Source organism: Crotalus tigris, unplaced genomic scaffold, assembly GCF_016545835.1.
Source record: "Crotalus tigris isolate CLP2741 ecotype Arizona unplaced genomic scaffold, ASM1654583v1 scf7180000019173.45859301935:6455823, whole genome shotgun sequence".
Taxonomy (NCBI): Eukaryota; Metazoa; Chordata; class Lepidosauria; order Squamata; family Viperidae; genus Crotalus; species Crotalus tigris.
The window spans coordinates 6,251,998-6,269,441 of record NW_024097414.1 but is presented as its reverse complement, the minus strand read 5'-3'; the positions used below and the strand labels follow the sequence as shown (position 1 = coordinate 6,269,441).

At 47.6% G+C, this 17,444-nt stretch overlaps 1 protein-coding gene across 1 annotated transcript; it reads left to right on the top strand.

The window, feature by feature from the left end:
* Nucleotides 1–1,628: 1,628 nt before the first annotated feature.
* On the top strand, nucleotides 1,629–17,409 carry ADCY9 (adenylate cyclase 9). Its single transcript, XM_039360673.1, has 10 exons — nucleotides 1,629–3,396; nucleotides 4,794–4,966; nucleotides 5,945–6,049; nucleotides 7,071–7,288; nucleotides 7,514–7,616; nucleotides 8,920–9,128; nucleotides 9,447–9,606; nucleotides 10,519–10,667; nucleotides 10,977–11,018; nucleotides 11,768–17,409. Exons 1-10 carry the CDS (start codon nucleotides 1,755–1,757, stop codon nucleotides 12,945–12,947), a joined length of 3,981 nt encoding a protein of 1,326 aa, XP_039216607.1. The 5' UTR covers nucleotides 1,629–1,754; the 3' UTR covers nucleotides 12,948–17,409.
* The last annotated feature ends 35 nt before the right edge of the window (nucleotides 17,410–17,444 follow it).

Below are 17,444 nucleotides of genomic sequence, written 5' to 3'. Positions count from 1 at the left end.
ATCACTTGTAAGCACATTTTTTTGTGTGTGTGGAAAGAAATACTGGTAGGCCAGGCAAGAGAATCGGGATATGTGTCGGGGGTGCGTGTAAAAGGGTGGTGGTGACTGGAATCAAAGGAAGTATTTCCAGCACAACAGCTGTTTCTCTAACCTGGCTTTTCCACTTTTTCCCCCACAAAACCACTTTTTTGTAGAGCTAAAACTGGTGAGAGAGGAGAAAATACCCACAGATGCAAGTTAGTTACCTCTGCATCAAGAGTTCTCCCAAGTTTTTCCCAATGGAAATGACTGATTTCCAAAATCAAGATGCTTCCGAGCACGGAAGGTGAACATCTGCATGACCCTGGGGTGCAGCATCTCTGCCCAGCTGTTGTTAAGGGGGAAACTGACAGTTGTTTTTCAAAGATGCGCAGAGGGCTCTCAAAGGTCCTGTCAGTGGGGATCCAACTTTTGCACGTCACTATCACTGGATGATGACTGTGGTTTGAGTCTTGCTGAGATTAATTAAGCCATTTCCTGCTCAAGGAAGTCATTGGTTGAGTGTTGAAGCTGCTTTCAGGAAGTGGCTAGACCACAGTGAGGCTCTGCAGAGGTGCTTCCGCTCCCCTGGTGTTCTCTTGCTTCGAAGAGCTCGGAAGTCCAAAGGGCTGGGAAGTCAGCTTCCTAATTCTTTACTGCAGACTTGGCTCCGATGCGCGATACGGCGGGGAGTCCGCGAAAGGATCTGATGCGGCGGCAGTTCACGCTCTTCCCCTCACACCCCATTCATTCCCCGGGTTCCCTCTGGAACTACGTGTAGCCGTTGCCGGTTGTTTTTGAACCACAAATCCCTCCACGGCTTCAGCCTTTCCTTTCCGATCAGCCTCCTGCTATTCAACCTACTCCCTTCGGGGGAACTCGGCTCTGGGCTCGGCAAGCCGGCCCCGGTCGGCCCAGAGTGAAGGGCACAGTCGGCGGTCCCCAATCAGCAAAGGGAGCCACTTACCGCGGGGAGAGCTGAACCGCAGAGGCGGCTGCAGAAGCAGCGCTCGAGTTCCAGAAAGCCAGGGGGGCGAAGGGCTCAAAGAAACAAGCAGTTGGCGGCGGGGGGGGGTTTAAAATCCCCGAGCCTCCAACGGATCATCCACGCGCTGGCAAAGGGAGCGGCGGGGGCTGCCGTCGCTCCTCCGAGCAAAGCGTCTGGCAGGGCCGGCAGCAAAAGAGGCTCCTCCCGCGGCGGCGCAGAATCCCACCGGAAGACATTCAGGAGCCGTGAAACCCGGCGGCGCCCCCCTCGCCTCTGTCCCAGCAGCCGCAGCCTCGGGGCGAGCAGCCCTTCGGATCCCGGCGGCGGCCGGGGAGGAGCCGCTCCCGCGGGCTGGACCTCCCTCCCTCCCCCCCATGCCGTGGGTTACAGCCGGGCGGACGAGGGGCGGGCTGCGGCTGCGCCCTGGGCCCCCGCTGCGCTTGCGCAGATCGCGCTCCCAGACGTCTCCCGCGCCGCGCGCAGGCGCCCGTCGTCCCGCGCGACACTGACAGCAGCCTCGGCGCCGCCGCTGCCCCGCCCTCTCCTTCGACGCGGCTCGTGAGGCGTTTGCAGGCAGGCGGCGGCGGCCGCGAGGGCGGGGAAGGCAGCCGGGCGGGGGGCTCCGGCGCGGCGCCATGCGGCGGAGCCCGGCGCGGCCCGGCGGGAGCAGCGGGAGCGCGGGCCTGAGAGGCGGCGGGGGCGGCGGACTGGGCTGAGCGGCGCCGGGAGAGACGAGGCGGGCGTGGCCATGGCGGCGGTGGCCGCCGGCTCCCCGCCGCCCCCGTCGCGCGGTACCGAGGTGAGCCTGGCCGGGGGGGGCGGCGGGCGCGTGGCGGTGCGGCTGCGGGCGGCGGGGCGGGGGCGGCGGGCGCGGGCGGCGGCGGCGCTGGGCCCGGGGCTGGGGCTGGGGCTGGGGGCCGGGCGGGCGCCGCAGCTCTTCGAGCGCGCCTCGCCGCGTTGGTGGGACCCGCGCTTCGACTCGAGCAACCTGGAACAGGCCTGCCGCGAGCGCCGCTTCCCGCAGACGCGGCGCCGGCTCCGCTACGCGCTCTCCTACCTGGGCGCGGCGGCGCTGCTCTGGGGCGCCTACCTGGGTTGGGGGCGCGGAGGCGGCGGCGCAGCGCGGGCGGCGGCGGCGGCGGGGGGCGCGCTTGCCTTCCTGGCCGCCTGCCTGGCCGCGCTGCTCTTCACCTTCACGCGCGCCTACGGCCGCCACCCGGCCGGCTCGGCGCTGGCGCTGGCGCTGCTGGTGCTGGCCCTCCCGCTGGCCACGCAGCTGCCGGCGGCGTCCGGGCCCGGCGCGGGGGGGAACGGGAGCGCGCGCGCCGCGCCCCCGCCCTGCCTGTCGCCGGTGGGCAGCTTCTCGTTGTGCGTGGAGGCGCTCCTGCTGCTCTACGCCGTGCCGCACCTGCCGCTCTACCTGAGCCTGCTGCTGGGGCTGGGCGGCTCGGTGCTCTTCGAGGCGTTGGGCTACGGCTTCCGCGACGAGCGCTGCTTCGCGCCCCCGCCGGGCCAGCGGCTGGCCCCCTGGGAGCTGCTGGGCAAGGCCCTGCTGCACCTCTGCATCCACGCCACCGGGGTGCACCTCTTCATCATGTCGGAGGTGCGGTCTAGGAGCACCTTCCTCAAGGTGGGGCAGTCCATCATGCACGGGAAGGACCTGGAGGTGGAGAAGGCCCTGAAGGAGCGCATGATCCACTCCGTCATGCCCAGGATCATCGCAGACGATCTGATGAAGCAGGGGGACGACGACAGCGAGAACTCCTCCGTCAAGCGCCACTCCGCCTCCAGCCCCAAAAGCAGGAAGAAGAAACCATCCATTCAGAAGACCCCCATCGTGTTTCGCCCCTTCAAGATGCAGCAGATAGAACAAGTCAGTATTTTGTTTGCCGATATCGTAGGCTTTACCAAAATGAGTGCCAACAAATCTGCGCACGCCCTGGTGGGGCTTTTGAACGACCTCTTCGGGCGTTTTGATCGCCTCTGCGAGGACACCAAGTGCGAGAAGATAAGCACCTTGGGGGACTGCTACTACTGTGTGTCAGGGTGTCCCGAGCCCCGAGCAGATCACGCTTACTGCTGCATTGAGATGGGCTTGGGCATGATCAAAGCCATTGAGCAGTTTTGCCAGGAGAAGAAAGAGATGGTGAATATGAGAGTTGGCGTACACACCGGGACGGTCCTTTGTGGTATTTTGGGAATGAGGAGGTTTAAGTTTGATGTCTGGTCCAATGATGTCAATTTGGCCAATTTAATGGAACAACTTGGCGTCGCTGGGAAGGTCCACATTTCAGAGGCTACTGCAAAATACTTGGATGATCGCTACGAAATGGAGGATGGAAAGGTGATGGAGCGCGTGGGCCAGAGCGTGGTAGCAGACCAGCTGAAAGGTATTTCTCTCATTTTTGCCTGTGAATGAGTTGATTTGCTTTGGAAGTTAACCTTTTCCTTCTCTTGTATTAATGTGAGCAGATTTGGACCAATTTCATGTTTTACATGAAACCTGCCAGGTAAACGTGCTTCTGCCTTTCCTGGTTCCTTGAAGAGGTACTAAAGAGGAGGGAGGTGTGCTTTGTAGTTGCAATGTCTTTTGGTTTCCAGGTGGAATTTTAATTAACTGATTACTTTATAGTTTGTGACATGTCACTCATGTCCCTTTACAAGGTACACTTTTATAATAAAAATATACTTTTATTGCTATGCAGGTAGGTCACGTGTTTCGTAAAAATAAATTATCACTTTGTAAGAAAAAGCACTACAGTATTTTGGAGAGCAATTAAGACTGAGCTCTTCCGTAAGATTGTTGAGCAAGGAAAAAAGTTGTTTTTGATGCCAGCTTTTTGGGGGACAGTTTTTATGATTCTGTGAGTGTTGTAAACTGCTAGAAGTGGTATATGGTCAGCAGAATTTTTATTCTGATGATCATATACTGACTTCTAGCAGTTTAGTATCAATTTTATTACGGTCATTGACCAAGATTAATAAAGGGATCTTAAATAAAAGAAAAGCACAGATAAATGTGAGATAAATTAGTAGTGGGTGGGACTGGAGTAAAGGATCCTGTAAAGTACACAAAAACCAGTCTTTCTTCAAGTTGTGGAAATGTTGTGGATGTGGTATATTTAGGTTTCAGTAATGCATTTGACAGAGTGTAAGGCAGTCTACTACTTGATGAGATAGAACAGTGTGGGACACGCTGTGCCATTACCAGATGGATTTGGAGTTGGCTGACTGAGCGCGCTCAGCATGTAATCCTTACGGAACTACATCTGTGTGCATGCAGTGCTCTTCAGTATCTGCAGAAATGACCCAGAAGAGAGGATGGAAGGGATGCTCATCAGTTTGTAAATGACACAAAGTTGTTCCCAGTCTGGTCTTTTGATACCAAAAGCCTTTTGGAAGTTAATATTCACAGTGACAATGAAACGGAATGCTCTTAAATAAAACCATATACAATATTTAAAATTTTTAAAACGTTGCTGGGTTATGTTTCACAATCCCATTTTTTAAAGGAATATAATAGAAAAATAGCCAATGAAAAACAAATTACTAATAGCTAGCCAAGCAATTTATAAAATGCAGTTTTGTTGCTAAAAAGTGGATTTGGCTGTTTCCAAAGGAGAAATGACTCATTTGAACAGCTGGCTCTGCAGGCTGTGATGGCAAGGGGTGTGGGATGGCCAGCTGTAGTAAACAGCTCTTTGCAGAAGGAGCTCTACAGGTAAGCTGGGGGGAAGTGTATAGTGGAGGAAGAATAGCAGATATGTTAACTATAGTTTTCCTGTAGGTTTGAAAACATACTTGATCTCTGGTTTGAAAAAGAAGGAGACCCATTGCAGCTGCTCGGAGATGCTCCTCCTTCCAGGTCTAGAAGCAGGAGACGGGAATAAGCCACAGGGAGCTTCATCAGAGAATGTGGATGATTTAACAAAAGCATTCAAGTACTTAGAAAAAAATAAGGTTTGACAAATGCAAATTCTGTACATTTCTGTGGATTAATGTTTAGAAACCTGTTTTAACAACCTACCTGAGCTTGGAAACTTATATTTACAGTTATTGATCCTCTAAGAAGGCAAATCATAAATTGCTTTATTTTTTGCTCTGGAAGTCATAAGATGAGTAGGTCTAGATTATGAATTGGCTGTGAGGGGCTTGGTTTAAATCTCACGTAGCCTAGGAGCTTTCACATTGTTGACTACAGAAGGAATGAATGGTGCCTAGTACAGAGCTGGAAAATGCTGCTCTTAAGCACTTCTGAGAAAGCCAGCAATCAGTTGGCATAAAGGGGCAAGGATCAGGGTTGCTGGCTTTGGTAGAGTGAGTGGCACAAAATCATTCAATGCAACTAAGAAAAAAGTCCATAGCTGTTGGGATGGGTCTGCTTTTGCAAAGAGTGTATAAGAGCATTTGTTCCAAAAACCAAGTATTTGCTTTTCTAATATGTATAGAAGTATTTATACTTGGTTTAATCTGTTGATCTGTACAAATTGGGTTGAGATGTGAGATGGGGAAAAGACAGAGCTGCTAAATGCCATCTTCTCGTGTGCACGATAACCTTCCATGCCCAAATCCATTTCATTTTGTTCTGAAACATTTAAGGTGGGAAAAGTGTCACATGCAGTCTAGATCAGAGGCCCCCAACCTTTTGGGCACCAAGAACCAATTCCATGGAGAGAGATTTTTCTGCGGATGGAGGGGGCGTGGTTTCATGTGCTGCCTGCATCCTGCAGATGGGGCTTCACTTGTTTGCGCAGACTGGTTTCTGGCATGCTGCGGACTGGTACCGGTCCATGGACTGGGGGTTGGGGACCCCGGGCCTAGATAGCATCCTAGGAGTTACACAAAATATGTGCCATTTTGAAGAGCATACACATAGTACAGGCAGGCCAGGGACGAAAGGAGGAATTCATCCTATAGTGTGTTTCTTTGTGGTTGCAGATCTGCCATTCATGCAGTGTTACATTTTCTTCTGGCTGTGCTATGAGTGCAGAGGAAGGAGCCATTCAGAATGGATGCCAGGAGGACTACAAGACCAGCACAAAGGTAATTTATTCTCAAGACTCCTCCTCCTCCTTCTCATTCATCCATGGAGCAGAAGCTGAGGCAGGTCAGTCACGGGACCAGACAGACTCAGATTTTGGCAGCCTTTGCAGCAGAGGGTGCAGGTAAAATCACAGGACAGGCAGCCTTCTGGCCTGGGCGTCCTCTAGGGTGGATGGTCCCAGTGGCAAACCCTTTCCTTCTTCTCAGGACCGGCATGTATGACATTTGACCTAGGATGATTTAAAGAACACCCTGATGTACAATTGAATACTTTTTCAAATCTAATCCCTTTGTTACTTTGTAAGTTGGGCTGCTTATAGTGCACTTTATTTTGCCTTCCCATTAACTGGGTTAGTGTAACTCCTTTTGGTTTAATTTTTCAGCGCTGTACAGGCATCCTTTTTTTTTTTAAGAGTTGGAATTTCAGCCTCTGGTAATATGGCTGTTTTTAGGTTCCTAATTTTTTTAGCCTGAAACCCTGAAAAAATAAATTGTATTTAATTTTAGTTTAAAATGCATTTTCTATAGTTTTTAAACAAATGTTAGCATTTTTCTTTTCTAAACATTGTTTGAGGTTTTCTGAACATAAAGAGCTGGAGAAACCTGACTTCTGATATCTGTTTGCTCAGGAGCGACAAATGCCAAAGGTGCCTGGCAGACCCTTCTTGTCCTGAAGTGGACTCGAGGGTGTTCCAACTACGCTTCTTAAAAAAATGTATATCTCATTTGAAGCCACCTTTGGGATTAGACATGGTGATAATAAAATGATTCATGACATGGTACAAATCTTTCTGCTTTTGTTAATTTAATCAGGTTTGTTTCTTTAATAATTTATTGGCCTTATGTTTCTTTTTTTCTTTAAATCTTGCAAGTGCTGTTTTATACATTCAAAAATATGACAAAATCTTTGAACTGAGATGATTTTTCTACCACAATATACTTGTAGAAACAGACAAGTATGATCTGAATTCTCTCTGACTTAATCATAAATCACTTTAATTTTTCTTCTTGTCTCAATCAGAGTCCTGGGGGAGGCAGCCCAAAGTCTCGGAATGGGCTTCTAAGTCCCCCGCAAGAGGAGAAACTGAGCAACAGCCAAACATCTCTTTATGAAATGTTGCAAGAGAAAGGAAGATGGGTTGGGGCAAGCTTGGATCATTCAGCTCTTCTGCCATTGCGGTTCAAAAATATCAGAGAAAAAACAGATGCTCACTTTGTTGATGTTATTAAAGAAGACAGGTAAGGCAAAGCATTCTCATCACCTGGACTTTTGCTCTGCATGGGGGCTCCCGCAAAGGCTCAGCAGATTGGGGGAGAGGGAGCGTTCCACTGCCCACCCACACCCAATTAAGGATGGACTAATAATTAGAAATGCCTGTGTTTCAGTGATCTATCAAAGGAGGATGGGTAATCACTGTTTCTTTGTTGGAGAATAAACTTTCCTAAAATTAATCTTTTCCTCAGCTTGATGAAAGACTATTTTTTTAAGCCACCCATTAATAAGTTGAGCCTGAACTTCCTTGATCATGATTTGGAGATGGCCTACCGGAGCAGCTACCAAGAAGAGGTAAGGTTTTGTGTGTGTGGATCTGTGTGCATGCAGGCACATGCATGCTGATAGTATCTGAGGAACACAGTAACAAGATGTCAAAACATTTTATGTTTATTTTAACTGTTCATGTTGACTGGGCCGAGATCAGTAATTATTATGCTGTTTGTTTTCTACACTGATATTCCCTCTTTAAAAAAAAGAAGCTTGGTTAGCAGTTTGGCAGTTACTTTTGATTTAGGCTTTAAGTCATTTCAAGTGTGTTTTGTCTCTGCTTTTGCCATTGGTGAAGGGATGCCTTTGAAAGAGAAACTGAAATTTTAGTATCTGCAGCGTAGCAACCAGGCTCCTGTCTAGAGTCTCCAAGCAGGAATATGTAATAACTATTTTGATAAACTACATTGGCTTGATGCTAAATTTATAGAGCTTGCTTTTGTGTGTAAACATTCATGCCTTTTCTACTTGAACCATATAAAGTAATAAATAAAGCTTTTTTCTCTTCTCGCATTTTACTGCTTTTATTTAAATAGGTATATGAAATTCTGGCAAAGTATCTGATAAAAGTATTTGTTTTTATTCCAGTATTCTATCATCTGCTTCTGCAGGAGACATCCTACCCTTCAGGCCACTAAATAGCTACTGTTGTTACTAACTCAGGGTCTCTTGTGTGCAAATGGAAGACTTCACATGTAAATTTGGGTTAAGATTTGCAAACTTCCCCAAGAACGTTTTTTATTGATAATTTATTTTACAGACCATTTGTCCTGGAAACAGCCCTTGTTTTGACTGCTTTAAACTGTATCAGTTCTTCTTTTGCATGTCTATATGCACTAAAAAGACCTATCATTCCATACAGAGTGGGCAAATGTGTACTATTTGCATACAAAGATAGTTAAAAGATAGATGGAAGGTCTGCTTATAACAGAAATGTCCCTCAGCTATCCTAAGTAACAATCCGTGGCTTTTATAATAACCTTCTTTCACAGAAGTTACGAGGGTCTGGTTTCTCCTAAAGCAGTTTTGAGAATAATTTCCTCTAAGAAACTAAATTTGGTTTGTTGTACTCATTTTTGCTGATTGTTTTCTTTCTGGTAGCCTTTTAGAGAACTGATTCTGAAAACTGTTGCTGTATTTTAATAATCTTTTTCTTAAAGTAGAGTGCTGCAGAGACCCTTGGTAAAGAGGGAGGGGTCGCCTCTGGATCAGATTCTGAAATCAAACTGAAAAGTATAGAGTTGGGTGGCTTTTGATTTCCCTGCTTGGCGCTGGGTTCTGAAGAAGCCCATGTGTGGCCAGGTAACTCCGACCTCGCTCTCCACAGGTGGTTAGAAGAGTCCCTGTGAAGACCTTCGCCAGTGCTACCTTCAGCTCCCTCTTGGACGTGTGCCTCTCCGCCACTGTCTTCCTCATCCTCTCCATCGCTTGCTTCCTGAAATACGCAGTAGTGGCCTCTCCTCTCCCTCCTGCAGCCGTGGCTGTGGCAGTAGTGGCTGTCCTGCTCGAGGTGCTCTCTCTTACCATCTCAATCAGGTGAGCCAAATGCTGCGCTTGTCCTTCCTCCCTCAATACCAGGGCTCCCTTTTTGGGTATGGGTGACAGCAAATGCCCCCTCCCCCCGTGCATTGGAAAGAGATCACAGCAGACCCCTGCCCTTGTGGAAAAGCTGGAGCTGGCTGCCCAGGACCCTCCCTTGGGATCCCTTCCAGTGTCACTATTTCTCTTTCATGCCCGGGAGAAAGGGGGGCTGTCCTGATTTTGGAAGGGGGGGGGAAGGCTCTGATGTCAGTGATGGGCACTTGTGGGAGAGAGGTGTTCTCCTGAGACTGAGGCCGTGTCTGCGGTTTCCAGGATGGCTTTTTTTCTGGAGGATATGATGGTCTGCACTAAGCGACTCTTGGAAGTGATTGCCGGGTGGCTGCCCAGACACCTCATAGGGGCCGTTTTGATCTCCCTGCCTGCTCTTGCGGTCTTCTCACACTTCACCTCTGAGTTTGGAACTAACCTCTATGTAAGTTGGCCTCAATCCCAGCTCTTGGTGGGCAAGCAGAGCTTCTGAGTGAAAAGCATGAGGAGGGGTCTTTTACCCTACTTTCGGTCATTGGAAGCCTTGGATCGAAGTGCCAAATCAACGCAGAAACTTTTCCAGGAGTGGAAACGGGTAGCCGGAAGGGCAGTGGCTCGCTTTGCCCATCCTAGTCAACTAGCTTAATCCTAAAGGGCTCAGTCAGAGCTTTGCTGCCAGTGCTGGGAGCCAAGAGCAGGAGGAAGGGGGCGCCACAGATTGCAGTTTATCTACCACCCAAGCCCAAATTTGGTCTACTGCAATTCCCTGGACTTCTTCTATCTACCGTGTTTCCCCAAACTAAAGACTTGGTCTTATTATTATTTTTTGCCTTCAAAAGAGGTACCAGGTCTTATTTTTGGGGGGGCGGGGGGGGTGTCTTTTCCACTCAACTTGCTGTGGTGGCACTGACAGCCCCGCCCAGTCAGATTCTGTAGCTCAGTTCTCGGCTGCACAGGCCTTCCGGAAGGGCCTCTGATGGTGAAATGCAAGCTCGAGCTCCATTCTCAGCTGCAGAATGAAGCTGCTCCTTCAGCTGCAGAAGAAATGAGCTGGTGAGGCAAGTGTCAATCCATGGGAGGCCTGACTGCAATGGTAAGCCCCGCCCCCGCTCTAGCTTGATTTTTAGGCCTGCGCCTCACCCGAAAACTAGTGCTTATTTTTGAGGTAGGGCTTGTATTAGGCCAACGGTAGGGAACCTTGGCTCTTTTATGACTTGTGGACTTCAGCTCCCAGAATTCCTAAGCATGGCTGCTCTAAGTTTGTCACTTATTTTAACTTTGCGATTTTTTGAGGAAAGGTGCAACTTCTTTGCTCTGATTTGCTCCATTGTTCTGATTGGTGTTTCTTCTGTTGCAGTCCACCATGTTTATGTGTTCTGCAGTTCTCATCACAATAGTCCAGTACTGTAACTTTTGCCAGCTCAGCTCCTGGATGAGATCCTCTTTGGCTACCCTTGTGGGAGGGGTCCTCCTCCTCCTCCTGCACCTGTCCTGGTGTTCCGACAGGTGAGCCACAGCAAATCCATCACAATTCTGACGAAGATCAGACTGCCGTATCTAGGAAAAGTCCCAAACTGCTGGAATGAAGCCTGCCTGCTTCAATGGAAGTGCCACAGTTTTTGCCAGTTTTGCCTAGGAGTGTGGCTAAGCAATGAAGGAAAAAGTATGAAGGGGACTAGTGTGTGCATGCATCACAGGGATTAGCAAATTAGTGAGAGAAGTCCTAATTTGCGACTACGAAGGTGCAATGTAGTTGCCCTTGTTTTGGTCCAGACGGTTTGCTGGTAATGTGAGACTGTTATGTTTCTATTGCAGCTTCTTGGAGGAGTCAAACCTTGTTTCACCGGGGAATTTAAGGTATGTTTTAAAAATCTATTGGGCTTGATTGTGTCTCAGGCTCCAGCCTTTGCTTACATTCTCTAAGGATCCAAAGTGCTCTATTCGCCAGCTGAGAGTCGGAATAGAAGTTGTGGCCAAAATGAAAAAGATTTTGAAGAGGCTGAAATTTGGACTGTGAACCACTGGTTTCCTTTCTGTGAATCTCAGAGTACAGCTGAGTTCTGAAACAGTGAGATGAATTATTTCCAAACATAATATTTTTATAGAGCAGTAACATTATAAAACCAGGTGCTGTTAAAATGTCATGCCTACATACTGAGAAGTCTCTCACTTGCACTGTTGTATGGCCAGATATGTTTCTTCTATTAACTGCTAAGAGAGAAGCTGTAATGATTTGAGCTGTTGGACAGTTTCTATTTGTATCAAGATACGTATCAAAATTAGATGTTCTTACAATGTGTACATCACTCATTTGATTTAAGGAAATTCTCTTTGGAATTTGACTTGGGAAAAAACGTTACATCGGGCTGCCTGTCCTCTGCCCATAGGCCACTTGCCCAGAGCAAAGGCCATATTTCAGCACACCCCAACTTCACATGTATCCTCTGTGCCAATACACTGAGCCTTTAAATGTTGATACATGTTCATGTAAAAACTAGGTGATTATAATGATCAACAGCACCTGTTTGAGATCCCATGCAAGATGATCTGAAGTTACATTTAAAGTACGCATTCTATTTTTTGTTTTGTTCCTTCCCCACCCCCAGCTTCATAGAGAATGCCTGCAACAGGTCTGCATCGGAAGACTTCAGCAGGCCGGCAGATCTGATTGGCCTGGAAGTGGTTTTGGGCCTCTTCCTTCTCCTCGTCTTAGTTTGGTTCTTAAATCGGGAGTTTGAGGTGAGTTACCGTCTCCATTATCATGGAGATGTGGAAGCTGACCTTCACCGTACCAAGATTCAAAGCATGAGGGACCAGGCGGACTGGCTCCTGCGGAACATCATTCCCTACCATGTGGCCGAGCAGCTGAAAGTGTCCCAAAGTTATTCCAAAAACCATGACAGTGGGGGGGTGATCTTTGCCAGCATTGTGAATTTCAGCGAGTTCTATGAGGAGAATTATGAAGGAGGCAAGGAATGTTACCGTGTCCTGAATGAACTGATTGGGGATTTTGATGAGCTATTGAGCAAGCCTAATTACAGCAGCATTGAGAAAATAAAAACCATTGGGGCCACCTACATGGCTGCCTCTGGATTGAATGCTTCCCAGTGCCAGGACAGCAGTAACCCCCATGCCCATCTGCAGATGCTTTTTGAGTTTGCCAAAGAAATGATGCGAGTGGTTGATGACTTTAACAACAATATGCTGTGGTTCAATTTTAAGCTGAGGATTGGCTTTAACCATGGCCCCCTAACAGCTGGGGTCATTGGCACCACCAAGCTCTTGTACGACATCTGGGGGGACACTGTGAACATAGCAAGCAGGATGGACACTACGGGAGTTGAGTGCCGGATCCAGGTGAGCGAGGAGAGTTACCGCATTCTTCACAAAATGGGCTATGACTTTGATTACCGTGGGACAGTCAATGTGAAGGGCAAAGGCCAAATGAAGACTTTCCTCTATCCCAAATGCATGGACAGTGGGGGGGTGCCCCACCATCAGTTGTCTATCTCTCCGGACATTCGGGTTCAAGTAGATGGCAGCATCGGGCGATCTCCAACTGATGAGATCACCAACTTGGTGCCTTCTGTACAGAACTTGGATAAGATGCCCCCCGACCTGGAGCTCAAAGATTTGCTTCCCCGCTTCAAGAAGTTTCCCAAAGAATTGGTTAAATTAGACCGTCGCCCTCAGTTCGGTGCAGCTGGTGAGAAGGGTGACTGCGAGGAGGCCAGGCCGGAGGAAGCCAACGAACTGACCAAATTGAACAGCTCCCGGAGTGTGTGATGCCCATCGATTCTTCTCTGTGAGAAATCTGAGCTCTCTCCAACCGGCCTTTTCTCTTGCACAGAGGGGATAGCAGGAAATGGCACAGTCTGGCTCAGTCGTTACCCCTCTTTCTCTGGGCACCTGAATGGGAGAGAATCATAGCCATGCCAGGCTCTGGCCCTTTTCACCCCCCTTGTAATATTTTTTTTTCCCCCTAAGAGGAGACATAAGTGCCTTCGGAGAGATTGCTGGGCTCCTCTCTGCACTGAGGAGGAGCGGTATAGATTGGGGCTCGATACACGTTCAAAGGACAAGCTGTGGTTACTTCATTTTTATTTCTCATCAACAGCTTCCTTTGCACCTCCAAGCAGAGTGAATAAGTAGGTGTGTGAGTGTCATCAGCGCTCACATTTTATATGTAAACACACAATTGCATGTTTGCCTACCTTCTGTGATCGACACTAAGAGCTGGTCAAGGGAGATACGGGGGGGGGGGGGCAGAAGGAATGGCCATCTTGGAACAGGGAGGAACAAGAAGATTTCATTTGGAGTTCAGCACTTACTAAAGAAGCAGCTGTTGAGCTTGCTGTTTGCCAAAATCAGATTAAAGTGCCATTGTGCTTTCTGAAACACTGCACTTGCCATTTCCCAGCAGATCAGAAGGTGCGGGTAGTGTAAGCCTGTCTTTGCCCAGTCGGTTGGATGTGCTGGTGCCACCAATCTTGGCTCTGGTGGTTCTCATTTTACCATTGCTAATTTAGGGGGCAGGTAATGACTTGGGCCTACCTCACTTTATTTTTTGCTTTGGGGGCCCTGCTGGCATAATCCCATGTCAGCTTGCTTGTCTACATGCAGGAGCCAGGCTGTCCCTTAGCAGAATTGGCCCCAAAGAGAATGATGATACATCCATTGGGATCTGGATTAACTCATGCAGTATTTGAGTCATGGCTTTATCCCAAAGATGCTTTTTCATGAGGCAACTGGACTTCCTTGTTTTTCTTTGAAGAGGTTTCGCTTCTCATCCAAGAAGTTTCATGAGCTGAAGAAGCTTCTTTGATGAGAAGCAAAGCGTCTTCAAAGAAAAACAAGGACATCCAATTGCCTCGTAAAAAATCACCTTTGGGATAACTGTGACCCGGATCACTGAGAATCTCCATAGACATCTTGCTCTTTGTGTGTCACAAGATGTCAAAACAAGGGGGAATAAGATAAGCCCTCAGCCATGTAGCCTTTTGCTGAGGAAATGATATACTCTTTTATTTGGCACGATGTTTTGATTCTAGTATACTCTAGTGAAATATTGGCGCACCTAAAGAAAAATCCAGTCATAAATCTGTAATATTAATATGCAAAAATGAATAGGGACATCTTCTTTCTTCCAAGCTCAGAAAACCTGAAAATCAAAATGCTTTAAGGGTTAGACAAACTTGGACAACTTTAAAAGTGTAAAGTTTTAATGTATCATAGAACTCTCTTTTGGTACTTTTTCACCACCAGAATTCATGAAGCCTAAAGATGACAATGTTCCCTCTTTTTGTCGGTCAGATGACTGTTAAAACTAGAGTATAAGTTTCCCCCCCCCCCCCTGCCGCCGCCAGTTATTGAATGCATCCCTAGAATTTGTAGCCCCAAAGGAGCTTTTCTGTACCCCATTCTTTCTTTCAATGTACCACTACAGCTGTGCCAAACAGCACTACAATGTGCAAGCTCCTTTTCCAGCATGGGCTGAAGGCGCAGCAATGCAGGCTGCCCTCCACGCTTTTCAGGGAGGAAAACAGGGCTGTGCTTCGCAAAGCGCAATTACAAAGGCATCCTTTTTTTTCTGTCTAGCATACAGTGGCTACACTGCTAAACATCAGAATTGGGAATTGCCAACAATATACGTGATAGGTTGTAGGAGTAGGCTGCACTCATTTGGATGCATCTTCTTGCCTCCCTTCCAGCTGAGCTTCCAGAAAAGTCGGTGTTTATTTATATTTCCTATAAATGAATAATCTGAGGTCACCCTTTGCATTGTAGTTTCTGTTTGAACTGTTGTTTTCCATATGCTAAGTGGATTGCACTTAATGCCACAAGCCTCAGCAGGCGGACAGTTGCTAGAAAGTACTTTTTTGACTGGTGGCATTTTGCTTAAGGATCAAAAATAACCAGCAGTGCTAAACCAGCTACAGTACTTTGATTTCTTCCTGGGTTCTGCTCTTAGTATGGAGTAGATTGTTGATTGCCTTGGGTTTCCTGTTAGAAGGGACCGGCAGAGTTACATCCAACAGTAGCACTGCCTAGATTGCTGCTAAGCGTAGCTCTTTCCTGTCAAAAGTACAGAAAGTTCCAAGTCTTTATTTTACTTACTTCAGTTCCAGACACCGATGGTCTTGGAGAGGGAAAGAGCTTGCCCATTTTATGGTGCTAAGATCTGTAGTGTTCAGTCAGCAAAGTAACCTGAAAAGTAAATTCAGCACGGCGTGCGCTTGAAGAATGCAGCATGCTACCTTGAAGCTTTCATCCATGGGTTCCCCAAGGCAAACAGGGTAGCTGGCTGGCCTAAGCCATCTTGGATCCCAGAAAGTGTTTCTTGCTGTGACCAAATAACTGCTTCAACCAAGGTTAGTGGGATTTTCTAGTCCTTTCCCTGTCAGAATGGTCCAGAAGAGAGGTTAAATAGGCTTCCACGAACAGTTTTTATTCTAAAAGATGTTCATTTTGCCACTATCCACAGATAACTAGATGAAAGAAGGGTTCCTTGGGAAAATGGAGTAATTGTTGAGCATTTCAAACAGCAAAACAGCAACAAAAATTCTGAAAAGAGGACAGAGTGGGTCCATCATGGTAGTTTGGGGTAAATGCTTTATTAAATGCATATGTAAATAGTACTCGAGTACGGTGCACAGTGTCCTGTATTGGAATATTCTGAGATGAGAGAACTTGACAATATAGGTGGAAATCGCAGGCTGATAGAAGTGCACTGATGGGCTAACAAGCAGCAAATTCCTCAAGGGTAAGAGGGATTTGTGGGATGGCAAGAGCTCCTGAGCTCTGGGGCCTTTTTGTGAAGAAACTCCTCAGCTTGGGTTCTACTATGAAGAAGCTTAAGGAGAAGTCAGGGCCTGATGTGGAAGAGGGATGGGAGAAGGAGCTCTGCGTTGCTTTGCTGAAAGTGGAGTTTTATTCAAATTCTTGGCACTTAACTGAAGCTAGATTCAGTCAGATCAAGGAAGTGAGTACCTGTTAAGGAGTGGATCACATCTGCATCCTCTTTTGCTGACTATAATCTCTTGATTTTGATCCAAGTTTGTGCTTTTGACTTCCATAGCAGGCAGTTTCCTCCTTGCCTGTCAGCTGGGACTTTCTGGTTTTCCCCCTAGTAAATCCTGGCAGGAATAATAGTTTTGCCTTTTTCTCCATACCTTGCATTTCCTACAGAGTATCTGCTAGTTCTGTAGTATGCAGGGATCACAATGGTGCCAGTGGGCTGCTGTTCCCATTTTATAGAAACAATACCTCTAGAAGAGGCCACAGGACTACTAACCTCTGAGAGAAGCTCCTGAGCACTGGAGAATTTGAGGGCTGCCCAAATGTATGTTGGTTCTTCACTGCTGCTGCCTTTTCTGTGCTGCTGATCCACATCGCAGCAAGGTTTGAGTATCTACCCTCTTAGTTCTCAGAACCAAGATACACCAGATCATCTTAATTCGGAGAGGAACATGTTATGACTGATGGCTGATAGTTTTAGGAGTTTTCTCGGGCTGTTCTCATCTTAGCAATAGGCCATGGCAGATGCATTTTGTCCTGGGAAATAGGTGATGCACTTCCTCTGCCTTTATCTAAGTCTGGGCTGTGCAACACCCTTGTCTGCCCTCACTGTGCACAGAAATGGATCCTTTGTCATTGTTGCCTTGTGCTGAAATATTTAAGGGAAGAGCAAGAGATAAGCAATGAAACTTGAAGCCCCCTCATTGCCTTGAAATGTCTCTGCTTAAACCATGCACCTACATACAGTGAAATTAGACTGTGGTGTACTCAGGCCAATATCTTGGGTAAACACGATATAATTCATCAGCTAATCCTTAGCTGGTTTGCAGGATACATGGGGCTCAAATGTGCTAGGTCAGGACTGCTGTATGAACGCACCAGAACTTATGTGCTGTTTGGCTTCCCTTGAGCCAGGCTTTGCAAGGGAAGGCTCCTAACCAATTGAGCTAGCTTTTAAAATCAATTATTTGGCATGGCCATGACTCCTCTCAAGCCATTCCTTTGCTTGGGTGGCCCAGAAGCGTCAGGGATTAAATGACTTGACTGCTGGAAGGAGGGGGGGGGCATGTGGTTGCCAGATGGGGGAGCTGTAAATAGCTCTGAGAATAGGCCTGGCTGACATCTGATAGCAAAGGTGAAATGTAAGATGATTGGGGATGAACAATAGAAACCTTTCCTTATTACTTAGGTAATGTAATCAATTCTCTATTAAACTCTTTTCTGTATTGGATATGCAGGATCACTTGTTTGTTCATACACCAGATC